The sequence below is a fragment of the Rattus rattus genome, chromosome 1 (assembly GCF_011064425.1).
Source record: "Rattus rattus isolate New Zealand chromosome 1, Rrattus_CSIRO_v1, whole genome shotgun sequence".
In the NCBI taxonomy this organism is placed as follows: domain Eukaryota; kingdom Metazoa; phylum Chordata; class Mammalia; order Rodentia; family Muridae; genus Rattus; species Rattus rattus.
Window position 1 is genome coordinate 257918248 of NC_046154.1, and position 12155 is coordinate 257930402.

At 49.4% G+C, this 12155-nt stretch overlaps 1 protein-coding gene across 1 annotated transcript; it reads left to right on the forward strand.

Moving 5' to 3' along the window:
- The first annotated feature begins 9642 nt into the window (after positions 1 to 9642).
- On the forward strand, positions 9643 to 10863 carry LOC116890170 (palmitoyltransferase ZDHHC3-like). The gene has a single exon (XM_032890905.1). The coding sequence runs from the start codon at positions 9791 to 9793 to the stop codon at positions 10628 to 10630; it is 840 nt and encodes a 279-aa protein (XP_032746796.1). The 5' UTR covers positions 9643 to 9790; the 3' UTR covers positions 10631 to 10863.
- The last annotated feature ends 1292 nt before the right edge of the window (positions 10864 to 12155 follow it).

A 12155-nucleotide genomic window follows, 5' to 3' on the forward strand; every position in this document is an offset into this window, starting at 1 on the left:
TAAATGCATACATACACAAGAACATATATACATGTACACACAAACACACATGCACGCATACATACACAAGAACATATATACACATACACACAAGCATGCACACATGCATACATACACAAGAACATATATACACGTACACACAAACACGCATGCACGCATATATACACAAGAACATATATACACATACACACAAGCATGCACACATGCATACATACACAAGAACATATATACACATACACACAAGCATGCACACATGCATATATACACAAGGACAAACACACAAACGTGCACACATGCATACATACACAAAAACATATATACACATACACACAAACATGAACCACGCATACACACACAAGAACATACACACAAACATACACAACCAATAAAAAGGAAAGAAAGAAAAGGCAGAGAAGAAAGAAGGAAAGGAATCATACAGGAAGAGGTCACCAAAGTCATCAAAATTATCTTCCTGTTTCTGTTTCCTGAAACCTACTCAGTGGCCTCACTGGGGAGGGTACATAAGTGCACGGCAAATTCAGAATTTAGAGACTGACATCTCATTACCAGTGTCAAGTTTAAGCTCAAAACCATAATTCCCAAGTGACTGGATTTGGTTGAGTGCCCACTAATTGAAGTTTCTTGTCAGAAAATGAAATAGATTTGTGAAAACACTAACTTGTGTTTCCTGCTATTGTGGCTTTGTTTCCAATGCCCAGCTGAGACTCCTTGGTTAGAATCTGTCCTGCCCTCACTCCAAGGAGGCTTCGGGTCACTGTGCCAGAACTCACAGAGTTGGCACGAAAATCACCTGTGAACAAATGGACACTCGCTCTAATGATGCATGTTCCTGGGTTAGAAAGGGAACCACAGAAGGGAAAGGAGGCTTTGAGAAAAGTGGGGTGCCAGCGTATGTTGAGGTATAGGAGATTGTATATGTGTAAATGTGTGTTTATGTGTATGCTGAGCATTGTGCACATGTGTGTGTGCAGTAGGCATGCATGTGCCTAATACCGGGCAACCTGAATCGTGCATGTATGAATGTTTCTGGACAGTCTGTTATTGGGCAGTGTTACTGAGTAGTGTGTGAATGCTTGAATACATGTGATGGGCTGTGTGTGTGCATACATGTGTGTGTGTGTGTGTGTGTGTGTGTGTGTGTATGTTGATGAGCAGTATGATTTATTGGTCAGGATACATGAGTGTGCCCCAGATAGTGTAATTGAGCGCACACTCTCCTAATGTGTACTCTCTGCATCCGAGGGAAGAAATCCACAGAGCCACAAAGGAAGGTCAATTCTCCCAAAACAATCACTTAAAGCTGGTTTGCCTCCTGATTAATTGGAGTGTCCTTTCTCCTAAAGTCCCCATCCGTCTGCTTTATGTGAACAGGTCACTTAAGCCTCTGGGATGCTGGCGTCTCTTGTTTTTCTCCTTTGTCTGTATTTATTGAATTCAAAGATCCTCTCCTGTGAAAGCTGAATGACTTTCCAAGCTACTAACGAGAAGGCAAGGACAATCCAGGCAACCAGGCCAGGGGCAAGAGGGAGGTTCCGCCCTCCCACTCCTCTGACTCTCCTGCCCTCCTGCCGCATGTCTCAGGAGAAAGCAGCAGCTACAGAGGGAACCCAGAGACTCAGGATCACATGTCCACGTCACCATGGGTGACAGGGAAGCACAACACTAGGCTCTAAAACAAAACCAGAAAACAGAGCTGCACCATACCCTGGCTAAGATGCTCATATAGCCACAGGTAGCGAGCGTCCAACAACGCTGGCAGAACCAAGGCAGTGCCTACCCCACAGCAGCCACGCGTCAAAACAGAAGAACAGAGGTGAGCACCCACAACCTAGAGGGAAAGCCTCCTGCTGCCCAAAAGGGACAAAGTGTACCCTCACTCCTGAGGGACGAATCACGATAAACCAGGAAGAAGTGCAGACCTGGTCTCCACAGGACAAGTAGATTCAAGTAGCCAAAATACAGGGATGTTTGGCATCATTAGAACCCAGGCCGAAAAGACAAGGACATCTCTGTGTTCCACCCCCATGAGCCCAAAGGACCATGAAGATTTATCCAACCTGAGTCAGTGAGAGAATAGTACATGCTTACAACTGCCAGGGATCTTACAGGAAGGGCCTCTTAGAAATAAGCTGAACAATACATTTTTATTATACTTATCGTGTGTGTGTGTGTGTGTGTGTGTGTGTGTGTGTGTGTGTGTGTGTGTGTGTTCACACACATGTATGCCTAAGTGCACATGTGGAGGTCCCAGAGGACAACTTGCAAAAGTTGGTTCTGTCTTTCCACCATGTATGTCCATCCAGACAGCCCAGCCCTGTGCCCAGTCTGACTCAATCCCATGCCAGTCTCTCACAGCCCTCTGACCAGATCCTGGCTAGACCTCCTGTCTGGCAACCATCATCTCTTGATCAGAACAGCCTCTCTCAAAGAAAGCTGGATCATTACCCATGAGCCTCCAGTGTTTCAGTCCCTGTGTTCTTCAAGGGTTATCCAAACACAGGGACCTGCCTTTGTGGTACCTGCCACAGTGCTGTAACTGCTCTGGCCGGCACAGGGAAAAGATCCACATCCCTTCAGGAGTCTATACACATCCTGAAACAGGAATCAGACTATATAGGGAGCCAACTCCAGAAGCTCATATCAGAAGTGGTACCCTAGGCAGTACAGGGAGATGAAGCAAGGATGGGAGAGAGCCAAAGCTCTCACAGACAGATAGGACCACTATAAGGAATCTTGTAGGAAGTGAGAGAGCCCAGGAAGAGCACCAGGCTCCTGGAGCAGCCTCCCTGAGGGGGCGTGACCATGCATACACCAATCACAACAGGTCCTGGGGCAGAAGCTTCAGCTTACAGAGGCCTAAGGGCTTCCTTCAGACACACTGGGTACAAGGTTGACCATCCAGCTGGAATGTGATCATTCTGCCATGTGAATGATGCCACAGGCTTTCCTCATAGCTCTTAAAAGCTACTTTTACTCATTTGAGGTCCCCGTGGAAGTGGCACCCATCCTGCTTGGCCTTAGCTCACTCTCTGTAGGCAAGGGTTGTGCCCTCTCCTCAAAACTATTCAACTCACACATCACTGGAGACTGAGGTCCAGCTTCCTGGGTCAGATGCTTCCCAAATACATCAAAGTAGACAGAGGTCCACAGTGCTTCAAGGCATAAAAATTTTACAAATCTACACACAGTGGGTAGCTTCACAACGCTTGGAGCCTGGAGACCTTCGAGAAACCTAATCCCTGCTCATTTTCATTCCTGGCAAATTATTTATCAGTAATTTATGAAAGTATCATTTCTCAAAAACACACAGTTAGGATCCCAGACGTGACCTTGAGCAGGGCCAACCGTGCATGGCCAGGCATCATGGGATCCGCACGCTCCAGCATTCAAACGTTGCAGATCAAAGCCAATTATCCTGGGCTCCCATCAGCCCCCCTTCACAGCCATTCATCCTTCACCTCTGTGTCAGACCAAACAACAACCTTGTGAGCATTAGCTAAAACCTTTCAGAACGCATTAACTGAGCAAACCACCAGCTTCCACCAACCAGAAGTCTAAAACCGCCTTCAGACAGCATCCGAGGACTGCAGAACAGACTTTCTCCCGCTGTGCTGCTCCCCGTGGCCTCTGAAAGTGCCTTCATGACTTTCTTTTATCCTGAAACTGTAAAACCCTGCTTCCTCTTCCACACTGGAACACGCTATGCGGGGTAGCCTGAATCTACGTTCCCGAGCTCTGGTTGCTCCTGTGTGTCTCAGAATTCGAGCAACTGAGGTCAGAGCGGGAGTTTGCATCAACAACTCCCCCCGCCATGAGGGACCAGGAGCTATGTCCTTCCTCTCTTACGCGGCTTCTCATCTGATATTTGGTAACATGGATGAGAAAAATAACTAACTCAAGTGACCACAGGATAGGACATGATACAACACAGGTAATTGGAGCGCTGGTGTGGGGGATGAGGGAACAGTACGTCACTGAACAAGAGGTCCAACCCAAATACTGAGCCTACTTCAGCGAGACCCCAGGTGCTGACCAACAACCCACACTGGTTAACTTAAGGTGAATAAGAATACTTCGAAACTTGACAGAGACGCGATGTAGTGAAAGACTTAACCCACGACCCAGCCTGGAGCCAGACAAAATAGAAGAAACGGTAAAAATAAATCACGTGGTTAATAAGGTCGATTAATAAATAGGCCCATTCCCAGCACACGCTTTCCCTCCGAACTTCACAAAGGATTTGCAGATATTAATCACAAATAAGTCGGCAGGATAAAAAGCGCCATAAATTCAGAAGATATGAACCATGTGTCTACTGTCTAGGTAGAGAAAAAAAATAACATTTAAAACATCCAGTTTTGTTCAATTCGAAGACAAGGGTGTGAATAAATCAACCGAAAGGAAATCAAAATGGAGGTAGGAAACCAGGAGAAAAGTCCCAGGCGTGAAAGATGAAGGGCGGGGTTGAGAGATGTCCCAGCTCTCAACATCACAGTCAAATAAGAAAAGCGGAGGAAGCCAAGCAGTGGTGGGGCACGCCTTTGATCCCAGCACTTGGGAGGCAGAGACAGGTGGCTTCTGAGTTCAAGACCATTCTGGTGTAGAGAGCGAGACCTGTGTTAGCCAGGGCTACCCAGAGAAACCCTGCTTGGAAAAGAAAGAAAGAGAAAGGGGCAAGAAGAGAAGGGGAGAGGAGGGAAGAGGAGAGGAGGGGAGGGGAAGGGAGGAGAAGGGAGGAGGAGGAAGAGGAAAGCAGAGGAGGGGAGGGGAGAGGAAGGGAGAGAGAAAAGAGACCTCAGGACCCAATCTGCTGCAGTTGCAAGGAGAAGCAGGATCCAGGAGGGAACAGTCTCTTGTCAATTACTGGGAAACTAGACCTTTGCCCCCTCATCTTTGAATGAGCCAGTAAATATTCAGAAGCTCTGAGCTCCAACAACAAAAGAAATTAGGCTGGTGCAGCTACAGCACAGGCTGCACTACAGAAGAACACCACAGAGTTCAGTGAACCCTGATGTACACAGAGCATTCTGTGCCGCGTGAACATGGAATCCTAGGATAGGCTTCGTGCCCCGGAGAAGGCATGGAAATTGTAGAGAACTGCACAGATTCTGGGGAAGGGGCTTTGGGATGAAGAAAGCCTGATGGGCAAACGACAGGACTGAATGAAAATGAGGACATGACCACTTCTGGGTATGGTTGAGGTTTTATTGTAGATATGAGGGAGAGCACAGCCAGAGGCATCCGGAAGGATCCAGACTGAACCTGGCCAGCAGACTGTACCCAGCCATGATAGGAGAACTGAGGAAGCTGTGTGTGTGTGTGTGTGTGTGTGTGTGTGTGTGTGTGTGTGTGTGTGTGTGTGTGTGTGTTTTTGTATGAGAAAGAGAGAGAGAGAGAGGAGTAGGAGTAAAGGCTGGCCATTAGCATGTGGAGGTGGGGGAAGGGAATGGGGAGAGAGGGGAAAGGGCAAGAGGACAAGGAGGAGCAAGCAGCCCCTCTTAAAGTGAGTCAGGCACACCTGGCTATTGCCAGGTAACTGTGGGGTAGAACTTAAGACAAAATGCTGAAGGGGAGGTGGTAGGGGGAACCAAGAGAAGAACCAAGAGAGCATGTAGTCAAAATGGCCGAGTTATATAGTTGTATAGGGAAGGGAAGCCCAGCCCCTGGGTTGGAAAGGTTTAGGGTAAGAGGCAGGATGATAAGTGCTGGGAGGAGCCACAGGTACTGAGTGAGACTTGTCCCAGGTTTCTTTGAGATCTGACAAGGGCAAAGTGCAGAAACAGGAAGTGTACCCTGTAAAGCATGGAAACGAGAAATGTGCCCCTCAAAGCGTTAAACGGGAAGCAAGACGCTTCACCTGAAGCCGAGAACGACCTCATTCCAAACCCTGGCAGAGATAACACAATAACAGCGGAACCTCATTTGATGTAACCATAGCGCTGGCCAGATGAACCCAGCGTTCTCCATGGGCAAGCATATCCCCAGCTCTTCAAGGTGCCAGGGCTCAGCTTGGACAGCAGTCCCCAGGTAAGGGCGAGCCTCTGAGACAATGACCTGCAGTATAGGTGACAATCACTGTCCTTCCAGCGTGTGCTTTGGCTTCACCTGGAGAGATGCAGGGCTTCAGGGAAACTCTAAGAGCTGGGGACTGGGCAGCAGATGGGTAACCGTGGCTATCAACTTAACATACCTGGGGAAAGAGAACCTCAGATGGGAAACTACCTCTGTCAGACTGTCCTGTGGGGTAGTTTCTTGATTAATATCGATGTAGGAGAGTGTACTGGTTGGCATTGTGTGTCAAACTTGACACAAGTTAGAGTCATCAGAGAGGAAGGAGCCTCCATTGAGAAAAATGCCAGCTGTAGGGCATTTTCTCAGTTAGTCATCAAGGGGGAAGGGCTCAGCCCATGGTGGGTGGTGCCATTACCAGGCTGATGGTCCTGAGTTCTATAAGAAATCAAGCTGAGCAAACCGTGGGAAGCAAGCGGGTAAATAACATCCCTCCATGGCCTCTGCATCAGCTCCTCCCTCCAGGTTCCAGCCCTGCTTGAGTTCCTGTCCTGACTTCCTCCAACGATGATGTAAGTGTAAGCCAAATTAACCCTTTCCTCACCGACTTGCTTTTTGGTCATGGAGTCTTCATCACAGTAATAAAACCATAACTAAGACGGAGGGCTGTATAAGAAAGGCCGCTGAGCAAGTCAGTACATTCATGGCATTCTTCCGTGGCCTCTACTTCAGTTCCCCTCTCCAGGTCCCTGCCCTCATTACTGCCCTGGATCCCCTGGATGCCGAGTCGTACTGCCTGCCATCAACCAAGTGAAGGAGAGTAAAGACCACTGGTCCAAATTTTTTTAGTCAAATTAAGCAAGCTTTATTATATAAATAAATATATCTGGCTCGGTGACTCCTCTCCCTAAATGGGGGGGGGGGGAGAGAACCACCCTGAACATAGGAGAAGTAGGAGTTTTATACCCCAAACTCTGCACATCTGGGAGGAATGAGCCATAGATCCATAGGAAGGCATTCCATCTCAATCCAGCTTCCACAGCCAAGCTCCTGTCCCAGGCCAGAGCGTCTCAGTGAGGAGGTAGACTAAGCCTTCAAGTTCCCAGCAACCGGCAGGTATGTCCAAACCCTGAGGTCTCCATTCTGCCCTTCCCCCAGCCTTTCCCATGAGCCGTTCACGCACTTCCTTGCTGCTGGTGTCACTCAGTTGGCGTCAATAGAGAGGGATCCCGAGCCCACCCCTGACCATCTACGCTGAGAACCTAACTGGGTCCTGATCATGGAACCTAAGCCACCAGACCCACACTGTAGAGTATGTGCTTCCCAGCGAAGTCCCATTATATTCCTGAAGTGCTGGCAGTGCACCACTGAGAGCAAGCATTTAAGATGTGGCCCCAACACCAGCAAGATGGTAGCCCCATTCCAGGCTCAAACACAAAACCCAGGGTACCGGCTGGCTCTGTGTGTCCACTTGACACAAGCTGGAGTTATCACAGACAAAGGAGCCTCCCTTGAGGAAATGCCTCCATGAGACCCAGCTGTAAGGCATTTTCTCAATTAGTGATCAAGGGTGGGAGGACCCATTGTGGGTGGTGCCATCCCTGGGCCAGGTTCTATAAGAAAGCAAGCTGAGCAAGCCAGGGGAAGCAAGCCAGTCAGTAACATCCCTCCATGGCCTCTGCATCAGCTCCTGCTTCCTGACCTGCTTGAGTTCCAGTCCTGACTTCCTTTGGTGATGAACAGCAATGTGGAAGTGTGAGCTGAATAAACCCTTTCCTCCCCAACTTGCTTCTTAGTCATGATGTTTTGTGCGTAAATAGTAACCCTGACTAAGACACCCAAGTGAGGGCACAAGACCCACAGAAGGGTACAGGGAAGCACACACCACATCTGGGTCATGAGGAGAAACAGCAACTGCATACACTTAGATGTAGAAATAGAAGGCACCACAACCAGGGCACCCAGGCAGTTTGGATGGGCCATCTAGCAGGTAGACACAGGAATGTCAACACCTAGAATGGACAAGAGGCTCATCCACAAGCCCCACGACTCACGAGGAGTTCCTTGAGTTCTGTCCCAGAGAGCTGAATTCCCCGAAAGTCCCACATGAGTCACCATACATGGGGGACAAAGAAGCAGGTGAACAGCTATTTCCAATTTCACGACGCAGAACTCAAACACTCGGCTGATGGCTCCCGGCAGACATCGGGGAGGTCAAGGTGAGTTCGGAGGGTCTGGAGAGGGGAAAGCTCAGAAAGTTCCCAACAACAGGAAACAGGAATGGACAGAAGGCAGGGGGCTGGCATGGTGGGGGACTCCAATGGTTTGCATGTATGCAGGTGTAACATGTATGTTCACAGAGGCTTCGACACCCCACAGATTCTGCTGCCCAAAGCAAAGCCACTCCATATGACAAAGAGACCTGATGAGGGGGTGGGGTAAGGGACAACAGTGACTTTTCACCAGCAAGCTATAGTTTGTCCCCTAGTCCCTGCACACCCACCTCTGTTAGGTGTGGTGACAGTGACATACAAGGAGCAGCAGAAATGATCCTTGCTGCAATCACACACACACACACACACACACACACACACACACACACACACACACACACCATCCCCGCAGCCTACCCTAACAGAAGGGTTTTTAAAGGGCCTCAGAACACTGGAGAGCCCAAAGCACCCTGGCCTCTGTACAGACGAGTCCTGAATACAACACAATTGAAAAGCACCCCCACCCCATCCTGCCTCTCCTGTGTTCACGGACAAACAGGTCCCTCTACCCTGGTGGTGCCTCCAGAAGTCCAGCCACCCATGTTTGTCCCCCATACCACTGAATCTGGGCTGTGGAAGGAGAAGGCAGTTGGATCAGGTCATCTCTGAAGCTTTGTCCAAAGCTGTCACGCCTGAGAGGCCGAGACCCCAGTACTCTCCAACATGTCTGTCGCCAAGTGAGCCTAAAGTAAGCCTTCTTTTGTGGTTACATCAACCATATTATTGCCACACTGGCCCCACTGGACAGATGCTCTTTGTGGGGATGCTGACCCAAACACTGTACCTCCACCACTCTGTATGCTATGTTCCCTAATGGGACCTGGTCATGCACGGGCAGCACCACCACATACTCCCCTGGGTCTCTCCTCCTGTTCCACAGGAAGTGTTGAAAGATCTGCTTGCTGGGCTCTCGATGGAGGTACATGTGGGAGCTCCTCAAGGGGGTTCTAGAGCTGTCTTTGCAGGCCTTGGAGTTGTCACATTCATCAACACCACACCTTCTGAGGAGAGGCTCATAATCTCTCATCTAACCTACTGAGTCCTCCCCTGGGTAGACCTTCAGTCCAGAACAGGAAGGGGCAGAAGCCCAGGCTCTGGACCAATCGGCAGGTGTGGCGTCCTCACCTTGTCTCTCCTGATAATTTATTTAACTTCCTCTTGCCTGAGAGCAAAGAGGCTCCAACAGGTCTCTTCAGAGTAGAGAAAACAGAACCAAAGGGCCAGCACCTATAGGTGTCTCCTTCTCCCAGGCCTTGAGGGAAACTAGGCCCTTTCTGTGTTCATAAACCCACCTGAGGGAACATTCTAGAATGTTGCAAGCATCAGCCTGTCAGGGAGCTCAGGAACCAATTCCAGATAAGCTGAGTGGGAGAGGAAGGTCAGGGCACCTTCCTCTCTCTGGAGGACCCTCTCTGTAGGGGGTTCCTCCAGGACGCTGGGTCAACCATCAGGATGCTGGCTCTTAAGCAGGCCTGAGGACTCTCTAGATGTTCTCATGGGTCCAAAAACGTGGCATGTCTGAGTCCAGCACCGGACTAGAGACCCCGCTGCAGACCCCCAACCAACGCTGCTGGTTCATACTTGATCCCATTGGCATCCTGTGTGCCATGGCCACGTGGGCGCTGGTGCTGAGCGGTGGGTGGGTACTAGTCCGGGACCTGCTTATACCATCTAACAACATGTTGTACATAGTGGCCAATGGTATGGTCTTCCATCTGCTGGCCTCGTTGGCACTCGTGTCACACCTACGGACTATGCTGACCGACCCAGGCTCTGTGCCCCTGGGTAACAGGCCCGGGCCTGACACAGTGTCCTACTGTCCTGACTGCCGCTCTGCCATACCGAAGAGCGCAGCTCACTGTGCAGTGTGCAAGCGCTGCATCCGCAAGAACGACCACCACTGCCCCTGGGTCAACAACTGCGTGGGTGAGGACAACCAGAAGTACTTCTTGCTTTTCACAATGTACATTGGACTTAGCGGAACCCACGTTCTACTCCTGCTGGGCATCCCTGTCCTGTGCAGCTACGCCCGGGGCGAGTGGGATTCGAGCAGCAGCGTGTCCCCACCTGCCCCTATCCTCTTCCTCCTCCTGGTGGCGTTGATGGGCTTCGTCCTTTCCTCGGTGATGCTCTGCATCCAAATGTGCACCATCTACACAGACAAAACTACAACAGAGCTGCTGTATCAGAACACACACTCACCAGGCAGTCGGGCCAAGTGCGCAAACCTGAAGGCTATTTGTGGCTCCCACATCTCCCTGGCCTGGCTCAGTCCTTTCCATTCCCCGAAACATTACAAAATGAGTGAGCCTCACAATACGGCCTGAGTCATTTATGGGTGTCCAGAGCAAAGCACAGCGCCACACAAACCTGAACAAGCCAGTTCCCTGAAGGAAACCAACACGGCAGAGTAAAAAGTAATATACCTCAGATTTTCTTGGGCAACAAAACAGGAGAGGAAAGTCAGGTGTCGCAGGAACGCGGAGGAAATTGAGCTCCCTGTGCCCGATTGGGGCTCTACCATGCTGTCAGGTGGAAAGCAATTAAAGGCATCCCTTTGACTACCGGTCCTGAGTTGGTACCCACTCTCGTTTAATTTTAACTGTACATTCTAAAGTAATCGCAAGATGATAACCTGCCTCCTGCGGTGGGCTCAAAGAGCGTCATCGGGTTCTGAACGGTCTTTGCATTCCTCACAAGTCCAATTCCTTGCAATGGTAGGGGTTTTTTTTTTTTCTCATTTTTTTTTTCATATTGGTGGATTTGATTTTAATTAGAGTCTCTGCTTTGTGGTTTATCAGTGTACCCTAGCTTTGGTTTGGGGTTTTGTTTTGATTTGTTTTATCTTTTTGTTACATGTATGTCCTTATTTGGTGGATGCCCACATGCTATAAGGCTTGTGTCGAAGTCAGAGGTCTGTTCTCTTCCCCCATGTGGATGCCGAGTATCACAAGAATCATCAGGCACGATGGCAAATACCTTCACCTGATGAACCATCTTGGTGATGGAAAGACTGAGTCTTCTTCCATTGGCTGTATCTATTCACATTTCACTCAAGACCTCACTAGCCACAGGAAATGGCTGGGATGTCTGAGGTTACACTTTTTGATCGAGCTGTACAAGATTGACCAGAGGTTCCTTAAAACAGAGGGTAGAAATCACTAACTATAACTTCTGTTTTAAGGTAAGGATATGGGAGGTCCCTCCTGTAAGACAAACCATGGGGCTCCTAGTGCCTAACCTTCTGTCTTAGGGTTTCCATTGTTGCAACAAAACACCATGGCCAAGAAGCAAGTTGGGGAGGAAAGGGTTTATTCAGCTTACACTTCCACATTGCTGTTCATCACCAAAGGAAGTCAGGACTGGAACTCAAGCAGGTCAGGGAACAAGAGCTGATGCAGAGGCCATGGAGGGATGTTGCTTACTGGCTTGCTTCCCCTGGCTTGCTCAGAACCCAAGACCACCAGCCCAGGGACGGCACCACCCACAATGGACTGGGCCCCTCCCCCTTGATCACTAATTGAGAAAATGCCTTACAGCTGGGTCTCATGGAGGCATTTCCTCAATGAAGGCTGCTTCCTCTCTCATGACTGGAGCTTGTGTCAAGTTGACATAAAACCAGTTTACCTGCTCTGCCACCACATGACACCTCTTGTGACCGAAGTACCATGTCAACACCAAGAAGTCTATGGTATGCCACCTACCAGCCCTGCACATGTAACTCCATGAGTGCTCATGCATCTAGCACCACACGAACACAGAACTCCCCTTTTATAAGTGCCCCTTTCCCCTTCACCTAAGACCTTCTACATCTCTGGGGTTCTATCGTTTCAAAAGCACTACATAAATGGA